The following is a 24,821-nucleotide window of genomic DNA, read 5'->3' on the forward strand; positions in this document are numbered from 1 at the left end:
CTACTGAGGTTTTAACTGCAGCATCAGGGGAATTTCTGCAGTTTTGCTCTGAGGTCTACCACACAGATTTTACATTTTTTAACTGACTGTTTATTTTCCAGTAGTCCGTTTTGTACAACTTTGCAAACTTAGCTTGTATGCAACACTTGTATTCAACATATTCTATTCCAGTAGCTTTAGCTTATTATATACTGCTCCCATGTTATTCATAGTGATTCATACTACAGCTCTCCAGTTTAGATCTGACACTTGTATATATATTTATTCTCATGTGCATTTGCTTTGTGGATATGTATAATGGATTCTAATAAAAGCTAAGTTTTATACACAATATATTCTTGTCTCCTGGTTCAAAGTCTATTTCTATTTATAACCGCTCACTTAGAGGTACCATGCATGATATTTCTTTAGACTTTAGCATCTTTTCCACTATGTATGCCAGTGTGACGAGACCAATCTCGCCACTGTGCATTAGAGGAGCCTGGTTGCCCACCTGCTGCCTCATTCGGTGCTTGCCCTGTTTGAGCGGTGATACCCCAGATAGCTATGCCATGGAGCTCATTCGTATAATGAAAGACTATGGGAAAGACTTTGGCTCCATGGCAATTGAACTGTATGTGTGTGATCTGAGCACCATTCAGTAAAACTGTGCGCTCAGATCTGAGCTACCTGGGGATATGTTGGATGTACCTGTTTTATGCAATGGCTGCACAGTTATATATTTTTTATGTATTTTATTGTCTTTTGCTGCCATGTGTTCAATGGAGTTTTGCCTCTGTCCTTGGAGATAATTGGATTACTTCCCAATTATCTCCAGGATAGAAGACTCTGTGGAACTGGTTTTAGGCAGAAAAGTCATGCTTCATTTGGTCACAAAGGAGTACGATCTATCTTTTGAACCACTGGACCAATTTGTATGATTTTGACGTATGTTTGTATTTTGAGTATGCTGAAAATGTAAGTGTTATGTGAATGTGATGCATACTTTTAAAGTTATGAATAATGTGGAAAAACTGTATTTCTCTGCCTGTGATAATTACATTACCCATTGTGTAATGTAATTGTATCACAGGCAGAGGGGAGGATTTTGTCTGGGAGTGTCTGAGTGTATTGTACGTGTTTATTGGTTGTTTTCCAAAACCCTGTGGGTGGTACTAATGTGTATATAAGAACAATAAACCCACAGCTCTGTCTGTTCACTGCTTGACCCTCAACACAGAGCTTTGTCTCGTTCTTGGGGGGATTTACTGTATGCTGTTAGAGACTGATTGCCAGGGGTGTAAGCCGCTTGGGTGCTTTTCCTGTTCAGCTGCTAGCAGCTATTCGTGAGGTTCCAGTTCAGGAGCTTAGAGTACTGCTTTGTATCCTGTTCGGGAGTTTGGGGTTCTGCAGTAGCTGTGCCTGTGTCTCTGGAAGGGAAGATCTACTAAACGGCGGTTTAACCCCTTTTATGCCTGGGGGTCCTGTTACAATTGGTGGCAAGTGGCGGGATCGTTCCCACAGCCAGAAGGACAGCTACATGAGATACCATTCCGTGGATTTACAAGTTGGGGGCAACGCATGTCCTAGTACAGCGACCCTAAAAGCAACAGAATAGAACCAGCAGTGTTATACGAGGAAGAGGACCTGGATGGCCGGGATGCATTAAGGAAAGGCATTTGGTACCAGCGGCAGCCTAGCCCACCAAGGGGAGATGATAAGCCCCACACCGGTGCAGATGGGACCGTAGTCTCTGTGCCCAAACCACAGGGGGTAGGGATGGTCGGTCCTGTCCCCCAGCAACAGGGCTGTTTAGCCAAAGGGGAGACAGTTGGTCTCCCCCCACAGCAGCATGGTGCTTTGTCTAAAGGGGAGACGATCAGTCTCCCCCTCCAGCAGCACAGCTATGTATCCAAAGGGGAGCCAGTCGGTCTCCCCCTCCAGCAACCAGGCTCCCATCAGGCTACTTCCGTGGTAGTGCTGGCATCAGGGCAGAGTACAGCTGGTCTCTGCCCACCTCGCAACCCACCAATTCAGCGTACCAGTCCCCCACACAGCTGTGTTGAGGCACCTGGACATGGACAACTTTTCCCCGCACTCAGGTGTAGTAACCATTTATTGTGGGTGGTCTGTACTACTAATTGTGTTTTATGGGTGGGCTGCTGGACTAACCAGGGCACTGACCAGCAGGAGGTCAGATACCATGTTAGTCTGTTTGGAAAAGGGGATAGATGTGATGAGCCTGGTTGCCCGCCTGCTGCATTTTATGCCTGGGGTGCCGTTACAGCCAGGATGGGCAATTTTTATTTATCTGGGAAACGAGCTCCAAGATTCCATTGTTTTAAAAAAAAATTAAGGTTGTCCAATCAGCTTCTTTAATTACATTTTTAAATGAACAGTGACAAAGTCCCAGTGTAATAACATAAAGGGACAGGAGGCCAAAAACTATCGCTGTCACATGAAAATCTGCACAGTTTGCAAGTGGGATGTATATATACAGATACAGATACATACAAATACACATTATTATACGTATACACACACTAACATACATGTAGTTAAGCTTGCAGAAAATGATAAATCACGCTGAGCAACTGTATATCTTTTTTTTTTTTTTTTTTTACAATATTGACAGAAAATGCATTGAGTTTAGTTAAACCTAATATTTTTCCAACTAAAGACCAGTGGTTTGTCAAGAAGGTGTCAACAGTAAAGGCAGCCTTCAACACCAAACAGCTGTGACCAAAGGTTTTGTTTTATATTATTCATCTGTAATTCATCCATTTTCATTCTCTTTTTTTTCGAAAAATGAAACCTAAATGTTCTCCAGAATTAAGAGAAAATCATGTTTGTGCTTCATCATATCCACAGCTGTCCCCGATCCAAGTTATCTTATATCTAAAACAATATAAGTTATGCTATTTTAAAGTTTTGTTTAATAAGTTGTGTTTTCTTTAAGTTAAGTTTCAATCAATTTTTTTTTTTAAATAAAATGAGTACTAACGGAAACAGATGTTTGTCCTCAATTTTACATTCACTTAATATTGGCTGAATAATACGTAGCTATGAATATCTGTGAGATATATATATATATATATAGCATTCCTTAGTGTAGTTTTATTTATTTATTTTTCTTTAATACATTATTTGAAATTGGTAGAAAATGTCCATTAGTGAAGAACATTCACTAATATTGAAAAGACAATATCTGAATGATTAAACTTAAAACATGTTAAATGTATTTTTTTTAAAAAGTCTTTAAAGGAACACTCACAGACATGTATTTCAAATTCTACCTGTAGAGCGTTATACTAACTATTAGATTTAGCCGCATCCTTAATTAATGGCGCTTTCCATTGCCCAAATTTAAAAAAAATAAAAAATAAACACTGTTTAGTAGATGCTAAATTGAATAGAATTATTTTTTTTCATTGGGGATATATCTACAACAGCTTGAAAAAGCTATAATTCTATTGCCTGCCGTCTTTGCAATCCCTCCCATTATAACCCTGCTCAGACTTTCTGTGGCTGTCCAATCACAGATTTCCCAATGCAGCTCAATTAGAAGTCTTTGCAAAGCAGGCGCCTGAGCAATTGCTGCCTCTGAGTTTAGATCCACTGAGTTCATCTCTTACCGCAGTGGAGCTGAACGCAATTCCTCAGAGCACCTGCTTTGCAAAGACTTCTCATTGAGTTGCATTGGGAAGTCTGTGATTGGACAGCCACCAAAAGTCTGGGTTAGGTAAGAAGGGGAGGGCTTGCAAAGGCTGCAGACAAATAAGAGAAATGCAGCTTCTACAAGTTGTTTTTTGACATATCCCCAATGCATGTTTTATCTACTAAATAGTGATTTTTATTTATGATGTATTTGGGAAGGGAAGGAGAGCTTGAAAAGGCAGCAGACAAGAGATCTGCAGATTTTGCAAGCTGATTTTAAATATCCCCCAATAAAAAAAATGCATAATTAAATCCATGCAAGTTTTCATTAGGGGTTTATCTACTGCAAAGTGACTTACGTATGCTGTATTGGGGCAGTGGAGGGTCCCTTTAAGCATATAGCTGAGAAATGCCATATGCAGCATATGTAGTGTCATACATGTGTATGTGTCGTGTCTGGACCTGCAAGAAAGAACTAATTTATATACTTTAATACACTATTCTGAGCTTTTAGTTAGCTATTAGCTTGAGCTAAGATTGAGGACATAGCAGTTCCTCTTTACTGTGTATAGCCTGAGTAGTGAAGTACTGCAGTAGATATGATAGAAATGTAAGATTGACTCAAAGTATGTAACATCTTACAGAATGATGATGTGTTGTGTAATATGACAGCAGACAGAACAAGAAGTCAAACCCTGCAGTTTCAAATAAAGGCTAGCTTTTCTGATAGGATATAGGGAGATCAGATGGACGAATAGGTCTTAAAGGAACACTATAGCGTTAGGAATACAAATATGTATTCCTAATGCTATAGAGCTCTAATCACCATTTAGGTGACTAGGGCCCCATTCCATGGCGAATAAATGGTTAATTATCCATTTATTTGCTTACCTTAATCCAGGGCCAGGCTCCCTCTGCATTGGTGAATTCTCCTCCATCAACATCAGCTTCCAAGTGGAGCCGAATGTGCATGCGCTGCTGGAGGCGCGCGCGCACATTTAAGCCAGCCCAAAGGAAAGCATTACTCAATGCTTTCCTATGGGGATCTTTTTTGATGCTGGACTCCATGAGGATGTGCAGCATAAAATAAGTGCGATTTACTTGGTGTAAATCGTGGAAGTGGCCTCTAGTGACTGTCAGGGAGACAGCCACTAGAGGCTGGATTACCTCTCAGTGAAACATAGCAGTTTCTCTGTTTTCAGCTGCAGGGTTAAAACTAGAGGGACCTGACACCCAGACCACTTCATTGAGCTGAAGTGGTCTGGTGGCTATAGTGGTCCTTTAATCTGCTGTCAAAATCTCTCTCTCTCTAAATCCTCAGCAGAGAAGACAATGAGTGAATGTGTAAAAACAGTTATTATAATAACTTATAAATTGCCCAATCATCTAGAAAAAGTGTTAACATATAGACAGTTTTATATGCAACACTAATTGCCATTTGTTTCAGGTAGCAGTTCAGAGATCAGGCTTTTAAAAGCCCGCTGTAACATGATTTTACAACCCATTTAATGCATTATATAAATATTGCTTTAAAAATAATCTGCACTAATTAAAACATATATAAAGATACTAACCTCTAAATAATGGTTGTTAATCCTTTTAATGGGTACAAAAATCAAGCCTCTACTGGTTGGAACAGACATTCAATAAGAATCAAGGCATTTAGCTACTTGTATCATTCAAAAATAGTCTGCCAAGCGATTGCCATGTATTTATTTTAGGTCCATCTAAAAAATATTTTAAAAAGGTTAATTATTCTTATTTTAATTAAATAACACATGCAGACATTAAAATTGTTCTTTTTAAGTTACTTAAATGCAATCCAGGTAATGCATTATTGTACATACAAACTTGCTTGCCAATGAGTCCCACAAAAATCAAAGAAAATATTTTTTATTTTACCTTAAATGTCTGTAGGGAGACAACAATCAGCCTGGAGCTAAGATACAAGTCGTTTTTTTTATGTTTAACCCCTTAAGGACCAAACTTCTGAAATAAAAGGGAATCATGACATGTCACATGTCATGTGTCCTTAAGGGGTTAAATGAAGGTTCATTCTTGTATCTTAGCTTTCAAGGTCGAACTTTTAATGGGGTCCTGTCTCTTTCCAAAACTTGTAAAATTATGTTTATTTACCCCTTATATTTAGAAAATATGTATTTGTGAGGTGTGGAAAATGAAATTAAATGTAGAGATCTACCTCTTTATCATATTATAAGCTCTGTCCTTTACACCTGGCAGGCGACATAGAGTACAGTACACATATAGAATAGGAGAAATTAAACAATGTTTCCATGTCTTTTCCTCATTGGCTGTGCCTGGACTGGATTGAGGTGTAATTTGCTAAATCTTTAGTATAAATTTAAAGGGAAAATGGGTCATTGCATAAAAAAAAAAAGTTAACATAGATTATAGGTCATTTTTTTAACGTTTTATCCAATATTGTAATTTCCAGAGAAGCATTAGTTTCTCATTTTATATGTATGAATCAAAAAGATTAGTTAGGCTGTCAAATGAAGGATGTCATCATCGTTTCTGTAGCATTGCACCAGACAAAATTCCTGCTTGGATTCACATAAACTGTAACACCAGGAATGATTGTGGCCAAATGGACCGGCTCGGAAGAGGGGAGTTAAATTGTCATGAGGGGATGGGGGATGAGAGGAGGAAGGAGGGGCTGCAAAAGAACAGTGGAGGGAGAGGAAGAACTGCTTGAAGTTGGGAGGAGGGACCTGTCCGTCTGGGATTGATCTGGGAGACAGAAAGAAGCTGACAAGCAAATTATTAGGAGAGAAATAATGCAGACAGTGAGACAGCTCTGACACTGTCCGAGACAGCTGTGACTGACAGAAAAGTGACAGAGGAGACTGCTGTATCACAGGGGGTTGCACTGGCAGACACACACCCCCACTGTAACAAGACAGCATGCTGGACAGAGGGAGTTAAGAGACAGGACGGAGGGGGCTGTCAGGCTGTGTATTTGCTGAATTCTCTTCCCAAAAAGTTATGGGAGTCTAGGTGTTGCACCTCCTGCGCAGGTGTCTAGCGAGCTGCTTTTTGGAGTGTTGCAAGGGTATCGATGCAGTGTATATGTAGATAAAGGCTGGCACCTTGGGCAAAGCTGTGAGATGCCCCGTTTCTCCCTGTCCCTTCTCCTGCTCCTGAACTTATTTGCCCTGATGCCCTCCTCACGGCTGCCGAGTTGCTATGAGGTGCGTGCGGCTTTCCAACTCCAGCAGGTCGGGAGAGCAAGACTTGTACCTGAGGTACCGCTGGAAGGTGAGTGAATATAACACGTATCATTTATTGTATACTGTACGTATCTGTGCATGCATTGTACACCCCTCCCAAGCACTAACATTACAGGATACAGCAGGCAAGCAGGGTGAGAATTGTCAGGAATTCAAAGTGAATTCAAAGTGAATACATCAGACCCTGTACATATTCCGTGCGTTAACTCTGTAATAGACACTATGTATATCCTTGTGCGTTAACCCTACAGCAGACAATATGCATAGCCCACAGCAATCAGAATGTATATTCCTGTACATTAACTTCACAGCAGGCAGTATATGCATCTCTGTGCAGACAGTATATATATACATACAAAATACAGAATCCAACGCACTCGCTTATTCACTAAACAATGATTTCAAATCTTAGAGATTGTAATAGTTGTGTTTAAAAACACCTCACCTAGGCAACACATAATGGGGGTTTAGTTACATTATATGATCATATATTGCATAAGCCTGCCTCAACGTCAATGTACCCCATTCTTAGCAGCTCATACACTAGCAGCCTAATGCTTGCTCTAATGAGATTAATCCACTTACTTGGGAAATACTTCCTTACTGGGACTCTCTGCAAGTCAATGCTAAATAGAGTACGCTGGATTCTGTATTTTGTATATTTTGGCCCCAGCAGCACCCTATAATGTATGCATGTTCAGGTGAGTGCAGCCCTCTTGGTTTTGTTTATATATATATATATATAATCTTGTGCATTAACTCTATAGCAGACAGTGAATCTTGCACATTCACCTGTATGAGGACACGATGCTGATTACAGTATTAGTACAATGAATGGGGGGTAGGCAGCTTTTGTGGCCCTTGGACTTGTTTTGAAGTTGACTGCTTTGCACATGTTGTATTGGACCAGGATGTGTTATTATACCAACGCATAGTTGCTGTCCAGTAATAGGATTACATGCTGTTGCAATGTGAGCAATTAATGTAATGAGATTATGTATGTGTGTAGTGTACATAGTGAGATTATGTGCCACACACCATATGCAGGACCAGTTTTAATACTGTCACATCAGGGCATCGGAACACTTAACATACTGTATGTAATGACTAGGAATGCACGGACATGCAAGGGGATTTCATGGATGATATCAGCCAAAATCCTTCTCTAAAATGAAATTAAACATTAATTAATAAACAGGCTGATCACAGGGAATGATTCTTATAGAGTGCAATGCCGTGTGATTACATCTTACATGGTGAGATTAGGTGCAGTAGGGCTACATGTATAATCCTTGCATACCCTAGTTTATGAGTTTGTTCCCTGGAGTTAGATTACATGTAGTGAGAGTCCATGTGAGAGAATCAAATATAAGGTTACATGTGATTGTGTTCACCTCAGAGTGATTCCACGTGTGTGTATATCTAATAAATAAGAACATATATGTGATTTCTTCCATTAAGTGAGATTATTTGTGAGTGCATAAAACTTAGATTACACGTGAATGTTCCCAATACATTGACATCACAAGTGTTCAATATGATGAGATCACAAGTGTTCAAAATAGAGTGAGATCACAAGTGTTCAATACAGTGAGATCACAAGTGTTCAATATGGTGAGATCACAAGTGTTCAATATGATGAGATCAGCAATGTTCAATACAGCGATATCACAAGTGTTCAATACGATGAAATCACAAGTGTTCAATACGATGAAATCACAAGTGTTCAATACGATGAAATCACAAGTGTTCAATACGATGAAATCACAAGTGTTCAAAATAGAGTGAGATCACAAGTGTTCAATACAGTGAGATCACAAGTGTTCAATATGGTGAGATCACAAGTGTTCAATACAGTGAGATCACAAGTGTTCAATATGATGAGATCAGAAGTGTTCAATACAGCGAGATCACTAGTGTTCAATACGATGAGATCACCAGTGTTCAATACGATGAGATCACAAGTGTTCAAAATAGAGTGAGATCACAAGTGTTCAATACAGCAAGATCACAAGTGTTCAATATGATGAGATCAGAAGTGTTCAATACAGCGAGATCACTAGTGTTCAATACGATGAGATCACCAGTGTTCAATACGATGAGATCACAAGTGTTCAAAATAGAGTGAGATCACAAGTGTTTAATACAGCAAGATCACAAGTGTTCAATATGGTGAGATCACAAGTGTTCAATACGGTGAGATCACAAGTATTCAATACGGTGAGATCACAAGTGTTCAATACAGCGAGATCACAAGTATTCAATACGACAATATCACAAGTGTTCAAAATACAGTGAGATCACAAGTGTTCAATAGTGTGAGATCACAAGTGTCCAATAGTGTGAGATCACAAGTGTTCAATATGGTGAGATCACAAGTATTCAATAAGGTGAGATCACAAGTGTTCAATATGGTGAGATCACAAGTGTTCAATATGGTGAGATCACAAGTATTCAAATTAGAGTGAAATCACAAGTGTTCAATACAGTGAGATCAAAAATGTTCAAGATAAAGTGAGATCACAAGTGTTTAATACGGTGAGATCACATAGAATGTGACGGCAGATAAGAAACATTCGGCCCATCTAGTCTGCCCAATTTTCTAAATACTTTCACAAGTGTTCAAAATAGAGTATAAAACAATGTGATTTTTTTCGGTGATTTTAGTATACATGGTAGACATGTGCACCAGTGCAATTATCGTTTTGTACGAATTAATTCGTACTAAATAAAAATTTAATTAGTCCATTCCGAATTTCGAAAATTCGGTAAAAAAATAATTTGTTTTCATCCATTAGGTCGAAAATAACACTGCGCATTTGGAAAAAAATAAAAAAGCAAGGAGGGAGCCGACAGCGCTACCATTTCCCTCCATGTAATAAATATTTACAATTTCTCCCCCCTTCCCCCCCCCGCAATACAACGTATGGAGGTCACTATGACCCCCATATTAATAAAAGGGAGTATAGCGGAGCTGCAATGCTGATACTGAATATCTCCGCTGTTATCCTCTGGACCTGGAAGGGAAGTGCTGTTTAGAAGAGTCAACTAACTTTTATTCATGAACAAATGCAATGATTTGGTGCAATCTGAATAATTTGATTGGTGATTTAGGTGGTTCTTTTGGACTCCAAGCCTCTATCTGATGTCTGGGGTATGTCCTCTACATTTGTTTCTTCCATGTTCATTTGTTGGTGTGGTGGGAGGAGTCATATTCACTTTTATATATAGGGGTAAGTGTTTTTAACTAAGAGCATTTCACATTGAGAAAGGGTCTGCAGAATACTTTTCCTCAAGTTTTTCTGTTTTGGGTTCATATTTTTTTAATTATGATCAATTATCAAAAATAAAATACATGTAGTATTGAAGCCTACGTGTGTATTTTTATGCATACATATAAATACCTTGTTTCCTTGCACCTCCTGACTCAATTTCACTTCAAGAAGTCAGTCATCTTTAGTCATGACATGGATAAACCAGAGGATGCTCTAAAAAACTATTCATTTATATGCATTCATTACATGATAACACATGTCAAAAAGTAAATTACGTATAAACTTTTATTTTCAGGAATACTGAAAAATTGTTACAGTGTTCCTTTAACACTGTATACAAAGCTCTGATGAATCTAAACTGTGTATTTTAACCAGTATAAAGACGTTGGTATGATATTGTTATAAAACAATGGAATCAGCTGAGCTCTCGGCCGAAGAGAATACCTTAACTGCGAAAATTATTAGCGATAAATTACAGATTGCCAGTTTCGGCTTTCAGTTTACTAAAATTAAGTGTTTAGTGAAGAAAACCCTTACTATTTTAAATTAAATACCCATAAACACAACTCACAGGATCAGGAGCTGTGTACATACAAAAATGTATAGCAACATAGGAATGTTGAGCGTTCCCAAGAGCTGACAATTGTGCACTCCCCCTGCCATGTCTACGAATAGAGCTATATTTGCTTTGTGTTTTTGTTTTGCACATTTTGAAAGTTACACTAATTGGTTTCTGCAAGAAAAGTGAAATGCCACAAAGAAATACACAGCTAAATCCTAAAAATAAAGACAACTAAGTATCTATGAATTTTGTTGAATGTAAAAAATGGCTAAATACGCCTAAAATAAATCTATTCATTAAAATGTTTAAAATAGGGGGCGTGGCTTGACCGGGAACCAAGCTGGACGTGCAAGCCTAGAGCTCCGCGCTTAGCCCCCTGTACCAACAGCTCACAACGGCGATAAACCGACCAAAACAAAAAAAAAACCTTACCTCCCTCCTCCTGACCTGCCATGGATAGGCGCCAGCCGAGAAAATCGGGCAAAAAAACCATGGATAACACCGCCACGGTACCCGATCTGTTTGCGGCCTCCCGCACGCCGCGCCAAGACTCCCAAAATGGCGGCGGATCCAGCCCACGAGCCCAGGCCTCACCGACGACCCTGAGCACACCTCAGCCTCACAGCCTGGCATCTTCCGATATGGCCCACATACTGACCGAACTGGCGGCGGTGAAGAGCTACCTAGCCCGAGAGATAGATAGGTCATCGAAGGAGGTGATGTCTGAAATCCACAAGATGGGTGAGAGAACAGCAGACCTCGAGCACCGCGTGGAAACAACCACGGTGGCTCACAACACGATGTCCGCCCATGTCAACACGCTCACAGCCCGGCTGGAAGCATCTGAGGCAGCTCTAGAGGACCTAGCGAACAGGTCGCGCCGCAACAACATCCGCGTGCGCGGCCTACCGGAGCAACAAGATGAAGGCCCAATTTCGGCCTTGCTTCTCACGATCCTACGCCCCCTCTTGCCGGAGATACCAGATGAGCACTGGCACATTGACAGAGCCCACAGGGCCTTGCGGGCCCGAAGAGATGACAACACAAGGCCCAGAGACATAATAGTCCGGTTCCTCCACTTCCAGACAAAGGAAGCAGTGCTGAGGAAGGCCAGGGACAACCCCATAAAACACCAGGGCAAAGAAATCTCCCTTTTTCAGGACTTGGCCCCCATCACCCTCCAACGCAGAAGAGAGTGGAGACCGATTACGGAACTGCTCAGGGCCAACACGATCAGGTATGCCTGGGGACATCCGTTTAAATTAATGGTCTTTAAGCAAGGCAGACCTCACATCCTCATGCCAGGCACTGACCCTACGCCCTTCCTCCGAGAATTGGGTATCACATTGCCAGAGGGCTTCTCGGTGCCAGACACCACCCTCCCAGCCTTGCAACCCTTACCACGCGACTGGTACACCGCCGGAGAATAAACGGGCGGCAGACCGACACCTATCAGACTTACCCAACCTCCCAGGAACGAGCACACCTGACCCCCTCCTGACAAACGGCATAGCATCGCTACCACCCTTCCCCATCCACCAGAAGCAGACCAACAGGTCACTATACATCGAGAGAGTCGCCCTACCCGCTGATTGGACAGAACCCACGCTACCCAAGACCCCGTTTTTGCGATGGACCCCACCGCCTCAACCTCACGCTGCAGCACACGGACTTCTCTTTTCCTTGGCGGCCGCTGACACACACTACTCCGGCTTCCTGGACCCTGTCTACCCACACGACACCTGTCGCGGCGACAGCTCCAATTATATTGTACTATGTACTGTGAGACTATCCATGGACTATTGCCGCCATATTGACACCAAAAAGAGACTCTGGTACCGGCTGTCAAAATCCCGACATCGCATGGAAGTGTAATGTATACCAATAACACCGGTGGGAGGTATTGAGTTAACTAGCCAGGTTACACACACCACTGTAAGCGTAACATATCATACTAGACAACACCCCACCGCACAAACATACTATGCTTGGGTGGGGACCGGTGGGGGGGGCCACATGGGGGGGTGGCGGGGCGGGATGGTGGGTGGTGGGCGGGCGGGGGGGACGTGGGGGGCTAGGGCAGGTTGCAGAGCACACGACTCTAGGGACACAAAGTCTACCCAAGGAAAGCAGTGTAACGTACGGGGAAGAGAGTGTGAAGTAGACATATTCCTGCTCTGTCATAATATGATGTGTAATGTTTTATCATGTAATGTTTTATGCAGCTGCCACGGGCCGGTTCTCGTCCTCCCCCCCCTCCCCCTCCCTTCCTCCCCTCCGTCCCCCCCCCCCCCTCCGTCCCCCCCGGGCATATGTCCACTAAACGGTCCAACCACATATTCAGGCGTTGGGGACCTCTTCCTTCCATCCCTTAATTTCTATCTAAAAATGTAAAAACTAATTTAAAACAAAAAACAAAAAAAAAAACAAACAAACATAAAATGACAAAATAAGAGCGAAATGCAACATAAGAAATCCCCGGCGCTATTGTGCTCATTGCTGGGAGAGCCGTCACGACTCATACGAGACGACACCATGGGACTCACCCATAAAGGCTTTCACCTCCTCCCCTCCCCATACACCCCCCCCCCCAAACTCACCAGAGCTCCCAGTCCCGCCTCCGCTTGCAACCATTTAGCACCTGAGAACCATGGACGGTGGAGCCGAACAATCCGCTAGGTTTATCAAAAAGCTCATGACACACTTAAGATATAATAGGCAAACGTTTTATGGTATTAGGGGGCCACACCGGCTATCAGGTTCATGACCCATCACTCCCTGACTGGAATAGCCGTCACGGAGACGAGGGTTCATGCACCCCCCCACCGTCTGGCAAGGTATAAGACCAGACAAGTACGGCTATACCGTACCTTCTCCTTCCTCTCCCCTCCATACCCCCTACTTTTCTTCATCCACCTACTCACCCCCCCCGCCCATTGTCCACACCGGTCTTGGACGAAACTAGAGGCGCAACTGACACACTCACATTCCCAGTCCCAACACAGCTCTAAATGGAACAGAGGTGGGAGTTCAACCCACCACCCTCTACACACATACGCCATTCGACCCACAAGGAGACACCAATACCACCCGAACATCCATCGGGTCCAAGAGCACACACCGAACCCTCATGACCATGGCTCTTAAAATATCCTCGCTTAATGTCAAAGGCCTTAACGCCCCCCGCAAACGAAGAACATTGTATAGGGGACTCCGCAGGCTGAACCCAGACATTGTATTCCTCCAGGAGACACACCTACCTCGGTCCGCCCAGGTCTCCCTCCGTGACTCCTCATACCGCTTGACGGCCGAGGCTCGCTCCTTTCGCAAACATAACGGAGTAGCGATTCTCACACACAAACGATGCCCGATACACATAACAAAAGTGACACCAGACCCAGACGGTAGATACGTCTTAGCAACCGGCCGGATCCACTCGCAACCCATCCACCTAATCAATGTATACGCCCCCAATACACACACACCTCAATTCTGGAACCATATGTCAGATATGGTCCTCGCCCTCCCCACCGGGATAACCCTCCTGGGGGGAGACTTAAATGCAGCACCTGCTCCAGCCATCGATAGAAGTTCGCGCCCAGGACTACTTAGATCCCACGGCATGGGCACTCAGGACAAACAACTACACCATTTTATTCGTAAAACAGGCCTCATAGATGCATGGAGGGCCCAACACCCCTCAGATAAGGACTACACATATTACTCACCGCCCCACGACACATACTCGCGCATAGACATGTTCTTGACCAACCATACAGGCTACACGAAAACGCAAAAAACAGACATAGGTTCCATCGCATGGTCCGACCACGCCGACATCGCAATCTACCTTACCGGCCTCCAATGCCCTACCCCGTGGACATGGAGATTGAACACATCCCTCCTTAAGGACCCTTTGGTAGTGGAGGACATACAGAAACAACTGACCTCATACTTTACAGAAAACATATCTCCAGACGTCCCAATGACCACAGTGTGGGCAGCCCACAAGGCAGTAATTCGAGGCTCCCTCATCAAAATAGCTACCCATAAAAAAAAACAAAAAACCCAGAAACTCACTCAACTGCTAGACACCCTCCGCACGGCGGAGCAACGTCACAAAACCGACCCAACTCCCCAAACACTTCACATTCTCCAGAACACCTGCATTACGATTAGGCAACTGCTCATAGACGACACAGCCAGAGCACTCACCTGGACAAGAAGAACGTATTATGACAAGTCCAATAAAATGGACACCCTTCTGGCCCGCACACTACGCCCCAGAACACATCACCCACATATCACCAAGATAAGAGCCCCTGACGGTACCCTGAAAACTTCCCCGGCCGAAATAGCCAGAACTTTCACAACCTTCTACACAGCACTATACAACCACTCCCCACAAGACGACGCAACAAACGCAATAGAGAACCAGAAAATAGCCGACTTCCTCACCAGCTTAAATTTACCAAAACTGCACAATGCAGCCATAACGGAACTAGCAGCACCGATCACGAAAGAGGAAATAGACTCAGCCATCTCCTCTCTTAAAAGCAACAAAGCCCCCGGCCCTGACGGTTTTGAGGGCAGCTATTATAAGACCTTCAGGGAAACCCTCGTCCCACATCTAGAATCCTTGTTCAGGGACCTAATGTCGGGAACTCCGCCAGATAGAGACATGACTAGGGCAAACATTATCCTCCTGCCGAAACCGGGCAAGGACCACACACAGCCAGAAGCATACCGACCTATCTCACTCATAAACCACGATAGCAAAATTTTCGCCAAGATCTTAGCGGGTCGGTTGAACCCATACTTGACAAGTCTAATCCACGCAGACCAAGTGGGGTTCATACCCGGACGCCAGTTGTTCGAGAACACGAGACGCAACATCGACTTGATAGGGATGCTAGCTGACACAAAAACACCATCCTTAGCGCTTTCTCTCGACGCAGAGAAAGCCTTCGACCGTGTGAAATGGCCCTACATGTTTACCCTATTGGAACACCTAGGCATGCCCCATACATACATAACAGCCATTCGCGCATTATACACCTCCGTTTCAGCGCAAATAAAGATTACGGGGACGGCCTGCCCGTCCTTCACAATTACCAACGGCACCCGACAGGGATGCCCCCTGTCCCCTCTACTCTTTGTACTGACACTCGAACCGCTTCTCCAAGCCGTTCGGGAACATCCACAAATCAAAGGGGTCACGGTTGACAACCAGGAATACCTGGTTTCGGGGTATGCAGATGATATCCTGCTGACCATCACTGAACCCACCCACACGCTACAGGCCCTGCTACCACTCCTGGGTGAATATGGGACGATCTCGGGATACAAAGTCAACGTAGACAAATCTAGCGCACTCCCAATTAATCTCACGCAGACGGACATACTCGGAATCACATCAGACTACCACATACGTGTTACGCCAACATACCTTACCTATTTGGGCATAAAATTACCAGCAGACACCACCGCACTCCATAGCCTGAATTATACCCCCATGATAGATAAACTCATCTCGGACATGGAGACCTGGGCGGACAAACCCATATCCTGGATAGGGAGAATACATTCAATTAAGATGAATGTTCTACCCCGAATTTTATTCCTTTTTCAAGCTCTACCCATCCCCATCGCGAAACATAACCTCATCCCCTTACAACGAGCAATAGATAGATTCATATGGCAAAACAAGAGACACAGGGTAGCCCGTAACATACTGTATCGCCCCAGAATGCAAGGAGGTCTGGGGTTGCCCCACCTACACTTTTATTACATAGCCGCACAAATGGCACAAATAGCCCTATGGCACACCCCCCCAGAGACTAGACGTTGGGTAGATCTCGAATCAGCACTAATGAAATCGGATCTCCCACAATTCTATATCTGGACACCAAGGGAGCACAGAGCACTCCCGAGAACGGCGTGCCCAGCTATTACTAACTCGATCCAGTTATGGGACACCTACGCCATCAAACACGGACTCACCACCACATCCTCCCCCCTCACCCCATTATACCGTAATAAGGCATTCACACCAGGCATGAGACCCTGGGACTTTAAAGGCCTAGAGCATGCCGGACTCCAGAGGGTCTTCCAACTTTATGATGGAGACACGATAATCACCTTCCCCGACCTACAAGCCAAAGCAACCCTAAAGCCAGCCGACTTCTTTAGATACCTACAACTTAAGCATTACGCGGCCCAAGCAACAGTGAAAGCAGCCGCCAAAGCCAACCCAACCTTCTTTGAGCGCATCTTCCTCACAGAACGTTATCAGAGAGGCCTAATCACCCAATTGTACTCCCACCTCTGTTCCACCACACGGGAATGGGGGACCTTACATTACACGGAGAAATGGGAAACAGACTTGGGGGAAACCCTAGAGGGTATAGACTGGCAGGATATTTGGGAAGCCAATTCCAAAACCTCCATCTGTGTAACGATGCAAGAACAGGCATATAAGACGATGATGAGGTGGTACATTACTCCGGTCCAACTTTATCATATGAAAAGAACACCCACAGATCTCTGTTGGCATAACTGCGGTGAAAAAGGGACTTATGCACACATGTGGTGGTTCTGTCCCACAATCAAAATATTCTGTAAAAATATCCAGCAGCTTATATCAGGGATCCTACACAGACCGATAGGCCTAAACCCTTGGACCTTCCTCCTGGCCAGACCCCTAGACGACTTACCCAGATCAGAACAACAACTACTCAACAAGATTGCCTTAGCTGCCAGAAAGGCTCTAGCCCAAACTTGGCTGCAGCCTACTCCCCCCCCCATTATCCACAGTGCTCAACAAAATCAAAGAGTGCCATCTCATGGACAAACTAACGGCCCAATTGAGGGGCACTATGACAACATTCACGAAGATATGGGAACCATGGGATAACTATACTGACGACTGAAGGGCCACAGGTAACGTCCAGGACCATCCCCCCCCCCCTCTCTCTACACCCAGTTTTCCGCTACCCCCTTTCCTTGATTGTAGGCCGAGCTTACCGGTAACCCGGCCTATAGGTTCGACACACTAAAACCAAAGCAACTAAACGACAACTTTGTCATTTGATTTAAAGTTGCGTATTTTGTTATATATGTTTCTAAGTGTTGATCTTTTTACTGTACTGTACTGTATTGAAAAACGATGACAGACCGATAGCCTATACAATGGATGTAAACGGCTTGTTATGCAATTCTCTAATACTTCACTTGGGCTTCTGCGCAAGCCACGTAACTGCACTATTCATTTCTGTCTGTCACTGCAAAATAAAGAATTATAAAATGTTTAAAATAAACCATCAGCTAGCAGAGATTCAGCCATGTAGAGTTGGCCAGGGGGGATACAAATGAATGCTAGATGCCCTGGCCCAACAGCTCCAAATGCCAAAATTTGTGGGCTCTATGAGCTGTCACTCATGGCAGACCTGGGCAGGTAAAACATCAATAAAACTGTAGGTTAGTTAACACAGCAATTGCACAAAGTGCCAAAATACTCAAAATGTTTTACCAACAATACGTAAAAGGGACGGTCAGGGCTAAAGGCATCACTGAGAACATTTGGAGGGAGCAGACTAATGACATGACTTTGGAAGAGTAAATGGTGGGAACCGCACTCAATCCCAGCAGCCACAGGTGCTCCAGAGCAGGACCAGCAATCCCAAGATAATAGGTAGAAAAAATAAACTCACAGGCACTCCGAATTCAAGCCGCAGGCAGTTTTATTCTAGCAAGCAGTTGCGTTACATTTTGCTACAATAAAACTGCCTGCGGCTTGAATTCGGAGTGCCTGTGAGTTTCTTTTTTCTACCTCTTATGACTTAGGAAGAGACACAACTAGGGACGTTCTAAAGCAGAGGGTCGCCTGCCATGGAGAATGAGTGGGCCAGTGAAGTGGGAAAGTTTCTAGACTGAACCTCCAATAAAAGGCATACTGGCCTTTTACAGATATACACCACTTCATTCATCACGCTGACAAAAATTACACAGTGCATCCAGAAACGCTCCATGTCACCAAAAACACAATGCCACCATCCACACACATTTGTGGTGGCAAGTTTATGAACTTGCAAGTAGAACATGAATTTTGAGTCTTGCTATAGTATCACTTTTTATCTTTCAGTGTTTCTTTTATTATATATTTTGGAGATTGCTCAGAAAAAGTGGATTGTGTTGTGTCCGTTTTAAAAATTTGCAGAAATGTTTTATAAAAAAATAAAATGCTAGCTGGTGTGGCTTCAAATGCTATGTGGTGCATGCTTTTTTTTTTAAATTAAAGATCGTTATATTCTTTAACATTTTTGGTAGAAGTGAGGAGTGTTATGAAATTTTATCTACGGTACATCAAATCTAGAGAATCACATCCGAGTTTTCATTGTGTTGGTCATTATACTTACTACTACTAACATCTAAATCTCTGTTAATATATCTGCTGATAGCAAGGTCTTTACCAAACTACGCAAGCATGTGTTTGATATGAAAGTAAAATTGCAGGCAATTCCATTGTGAGATATTGTGCTGTCTATAAGCAATATTAAATAATTATTAATTAATTACCACTATTGTGATTGTTGCTGTTATTTGTTATAATAAAATTATATAATACTGAATTTGCAAATGTGCTCAAAGAGCCTTTTCTCTGAGTTAATTTGATAATTATAAAGGTAATTTTGTGGAGAACCTGGGAAAGCAACAGGACCCCAGGCTTCTACGTCTGTTCTACACAACATCTGGTGACCAGACAAATCTGGCAAATAATGAATTACATATATATTTTTTAATATAGCCCAGTATGTACAGAAAACAAATATAATAGCATGCTTCATACATATTCTTATACAATGTTGAAAACATGCCCTTATAGGGATAAATTGTGTTATATGAGGTAGGCATAGTCTTGTTAAGCGAATAGCCCATAAAATAATGCACAAGGGTGAGTAAACAGGTTAGGTGACAATCGGAAAATGCTTATATACAATGTGTCAATACAAATGGCTTAAAAGCTCTCACAAACCCTACTCACACATGTCAATAGTGCACATATTGCCTTGTCCACACTGACCCAGTACCACCTCTGGTAAAAGTATGGCAATATATGCCAGTCCTGTGTCTCAGGACTGCCATCTTCCTCTCTGTGGATCTCAGACTGTTCCTCCTGCTGGGAACTTTGTCTATGTCATCAAAATGTGTAGCCTACATGTCAATTGTATTAATTGTTTTGTAAAATTGCTCTTGAGATGCTGGCTTCTATCATTTGTTTCAGCTTTTTTAATTTGCTGCCGAGCATGCATGTGGCTTCACATGGTTCTCAATCTTTGTGTCACAGCACCGTCAGCATACCATTTGTCTGGAATCCGCAATAAAATAATTTTTTACTTAGAATAACAAACTATGAGGGGTGAAGGGCAGTTGATGCGTTTCCCAATTGTCTATATACACCATGGCTGTATAGATAACAATATGGATAATATCTCATTGTAGACTATGTGCTATTATAAGCAGTTGCGTAAACAGAGTTACGGTAGCCCGAGGAAAAACAAAATTTTGTGCCCCCACCACAATTTATCACCCCCCTGTACACATAAGGGCCACTGTAGTGTCAGTAACACAAGCATGTATTCCTGACACGATAGTTCTAAAACCACCATTTAGGTGGTCTCTTTTTCGAGCAATGCGCATGGCTCCTTGTGTCTGACCTCGCCCCTGATCCATCATCATAATTAATAATCTCAGCCAATTACAATGCTTTCCCTTAGGAAGTTGTCAATTGTGATAATCTCAGCCAAACACCACCCTGGCAGGGGCATGATATATACACCAAAACTGATTTATTAATCTAAAGTTGTTTTGGTGCCTATAGTATCCCTTTAAGTTCATCATGTGTAACTAAATCTAGCCATTTGTGTGACTGTATACACTGAAACTTGTGTAGATCTTAATATTCAAAGCATCTTCTGACGTCCAAAGATTGTATGTAAATCCTAACTAATATAATAAAAATATAATTCAAATTAAGGTTCATGTTAAGCAAACTACAAAAAAAGAGACTCAATCTTTTAGACATCTAATTGGTTTGTAGTAATTTTATTAACCATTTACCATTTATACACAGCAGAGGTATGTAAACATTTATTTGGAAATTATTGCACGAAAGATGATAATTACCATATGAAGCAATCTTTTTGTAGTAGGGGATTTTTATTTAGCACATGATAATTATTGGCTGTGATGATTCTGAAATTTTATAATAACTCTCTGTCGGTTGTTTGTTACATGTCTAGACTCCAATTTAGGGACTCTCCAGACAAATAAACTATAAACAATCTCTGCCCACTTAAAGCGATATACCCACATTAGCTGTTGTACTGTGCCCTGTCGTGTTTTTTTTTTTAGAAGTTATCTGAGAGTGCTTTTTTCCTATATTCGTAGGCTTTTCAGACATCACCTTGTTCTTTGACTATTCTCCATTCTGTTGTCTTATCATATTTTCTGCTTTGTGTCTCCCAATCTTGGCTTGTTCTATACCACTCTATATTTGCAACTCTAAGGCCCGGTAATGCGCATGTTCTTGTGTCATAGCTTAGTTAACTTGGGTTCTGTGTGCTAGGTCATAGTTATCTTTTCTTTTACTTTTACTTTGCAGTTGTTTCATTCATGTTTTTTTTTTTTATCAACACAGATAATTGTGGTGTGAAGAGCTTTCAGAAAATGTTGAAGGGGTATGTAGGTAAAGCACAAACATATGGAAGCTCTGGGAACACCAGGATTGGCTGACTCACTGCCTGATCTGTGACAGTTCTCAGAAGCTGCATATTCTGGAGATTTCAAAACAAAACCTTCATCTTTTTTTTTGTTTGCTATTTTAACTTGCAGTGTGACTGCATTATCCGTATAAAACATCAAACACATTTAATTTCATCCTTGAGAATCCCTTTAAAACCATATTCCAATGGTGTAACTGATATACCTCTGTATAAATGCAGAACATAAAGAATATCCAAAGATAAAAATAAAATGTATCTTACCCCCACGCCTTGTGGCATTCTTTCAGTGACTCTTAACTTCAGCCGAGTAAACAAATTACAGGGACAAAGCCATGAGTGATACTGAGCCGAACTATTTGAATTTAAACATAGCAACCTATTTAAAGGGACTCTCCAGGCAGCCGAATTTACTTACCTGGTTCCAGCGCCGGGAGCCTGGTGAAGCCGCGCCCCCTATTTCATCAAAATGACGAAATAGGCGGGCGCGAGCAGGGAGCAATCAGACGCTTCCATTTGGAAGCGTCATTGCTCCCTTGTGTGCATGTGCGGCTTCGCCACACATGCGCACATACTTCAGAGGGCGGCATTCATGCCGCCCTCTGAAGTCCTGAGCGTACTACCGCGCATGCGCGCGGTGTGCGCGGCCGCGAGCTGAGCTGACTGACAGCTCAGCTCGCGGTCTTTGCCCGCCCCCCTCCTCTGCTGACAGGCTGGAGAGAGAAGGCGCGCACACAGTGCCTTCTCTCTCCTGCACACGTCAGACGTATTTTAATACGTCTGACGTGTACAGGACCTTTTAGGGCCCTGCATGATAGGAAGTCCCTCTGGTGGCCGTCTGAGTGACGGCCACTGGAGGTATTTCTATCAATCAATGTAAACACTGTATTTTCTCTGAAAATACAGTGTTTACATTAGATTGCCTGCAGGGAGCTATAGATCATACCTGAACAACTACATTAAGCTGTAGTTGTTCAGGTGACTATAGTGTCCCTTTAATATTTAGTGCATTAAAAACAAAAAAATCGTAATAGCGTCATAAAGCTGCAAAAGTACATTGAGTCAGCTTACCAACAGCACATTATAAATCAGATTTAATTTGTTAGAATTTGGAGTTTAATGAATAGCCCTGTTACTATCACATTATTTTTATTTAGAGGGATTCTACAGTGTAAGGAATACAAAGTTAGCCACCAGGAACTGCCTCTAGTGGCTGTTTGGTTGACATCCACTAGGCAGTCTTAGTCCTGCAATGTAATCATTGCAGTTTCTCAAAAACTGCAATTGCTTAAATTGCAGGACTAAGATAGACGGGGACAATGAGCTAAGGTGGTCTGGATGCCTGTAGTGTCCCTTTAAAATAAAATTAGCATAATAGTTTTTGGAAATGTTGTATTTCTGCTGAGTGATACCTGGGAAAAATAAATTATGCAAATGTGCTAATCTTTCATTTTTGCATTCAACCTTTAGGGAAATATAGGGATACAATGTTTATAGATTGTATCATATACTTAATATTGCAAGGTGTGGAATATTAACGCAGATGCTTAAAGGACCACTCTAGGCACCCAGACCACTTCAGCTTAATGAAGTGGTCTGGGTGCCAGGTACCTCTAGGATTAACCCTTTTTTTTATAAACATAGCAGTTTCAGAGAAACTGCTATGTTTATAATGAGGGTTAATCCAGCCTCCAAATCCTCTAGTGGCTGTCTCATTGACAGCCGCTAGAGGCGCTTGCGTGCTTCTCACTGTGAAAATCACAGTGAGAGCACGCAAGCGTCCATAGGAAAGCATTGTAAATGCTTTCCTATGCGACTGGCTGAATGCGAGCGCGGCTCCTGCCGCGCATGCGCATTCAGCCGATGACGTCGCCATCAAGATGGAGAGGAGGAGGAAAGCTCCCCGCCCGGCGCTGGAAAAAGAGGTAAGTTTAACCCCTTCCTCTCTCCAGAGCCTGGCGGGAGGGGGTCCCTGAGGGTGGGGGCACCCTCAGGGTACTCTAGTGCCAGGAAAACGAGTATGTTTTCCTGGCACTAGAGTGGTCCTTTAACTACCATTTTTGTCACATAAGTGGGTGTTACAAAAATATATACATAAAAATAAAGTGCTAAAATACCAGTGTGGGATTCCTGCCATGGTATACATTGTAATGTTGTTGCTGCGTGTTGCTAGGTACAGGGTCAGTGAAATATGTTTGCCTGTAGATGCATAAATGTTTGCACAGGTCTTGGGCGCTATAAAAGGTTTATAGTATGGGTTATAGATGTCTGTGGATGTACAGTTAGCCTGCGATGGAGCATGCTGAAATGCAAATAAAATAAAAATTGGAAGCATTTGCTCAGTTATGTTATAAGCCTTTGTTTTCATTGTAACATGACAGACAGAGCTCTTGATCCTCCATGTGTCCTGTTCGTCACATACACTGCCGCCCTGGTGTCACTTACTGGCTCCAGTCTGAAAATAAACACTGCCGTGTCACTTCCAGAAAATGTCCTCAATCTGTGACCTTCTGAACATGCCCCAGGGAGGCAAGAGGTAATGAGCAACTTAACTGGAGGGCTAGCAACTACCTTTACACCTTGGAATTAAAAAATCCAAAACTCCCAATCCTTGTAAGGTTATAATGGCATTAGTAATTCATTTGTGACAATAGATCGAGAATACACCATCACTGTTATTTATCCAGAGGACGTAACAATAGAATTATTTCATCCACAGAGTGCGGGACCTGTTTGAATCTCGTCTTCCAAAGTTCCATTTAAAATTCAAATCAGTCCATAATATTTGTTAAATAAATATTAATACGTTATTTTATATCGAATTCCAGGACATGGTGGAGTAGAAAATATTTTAAAGCGTCATTACTGGTTAATATACTTACATACTTAGTATTAATATTGCAATTTTTTTGTTTGTCGGTCTGGAACTGGAAGAGTTGCTCAAGACAAGCTGGTATTAATTCTCCCCCAAAAAAGAACAACAGAACAAAACAAAGAAGGGGTAAATTAAACCATATGGTAAAGCGCGATTTGTTTCTGCTGAAGTATTTGGATCACAGAATGCGATGTGAATAGCATGTTTTTATGATCCCTCTGCAGCAACCAATATTGCTATATTAAAAGGTGGACTGACTTCAAAGTATACTGCAGAGGAATGGTTCTTGCAAATGGGTGCTTCATTGTTCAAAAAATATTACTAAACATGTATATTTAAAACTGATCAGTATAGGGTGAGAAACTTGATGCAGAACTCACACAATATAACATTATGGGTTTATTTATTAAAATATAGTAAATTAACAGACAATTTGTATTT

General features: G+C 42.4%; 1 protein-coding gene across 2 annotated transcripts in view; it reads left to right on the plus strand.

Annotated features, from left to right (window-relative positions):
* The first annotated feature begins 6,343 nt into the window (after positions 1-6,343).
* The window catches only part of LOC134586651 (glypican-5-like), a 300,389-nt gene continuing 281,911 nt past the window's right edge, over positions 6,344-24,821 (plus strand). For both annotated transcript variants that reach the window (XM_063442343.1, XM_063442344.1), the window contains exon 1: positions 6,344-6,915. In XM_063442343.1, the coding sequence (XP_063298413.1) occupies positions 6,765-6,915 (151 nt within the window). In that variant the 5' untranslated portion in view covers positions 6,344-6,764. The remainder of the gene's footprint in view (positions 6,916-24,821) is intronic.

The sequence above is a fragment of the Pelobates fuscus genome, chromosome 2 (assembly GCF_036172605.1).
Source record: "Pelobates fuscus isolate aPelFus1 chromosome 2, aPelFus1.pri, whole genome shotgun sequence".
Lineage (NCBI taxonomy): Eukaryota > Metazoa > Chordata > Amphibia > Anura > Pelobatidae > Pelobates > Pelobates fuscus.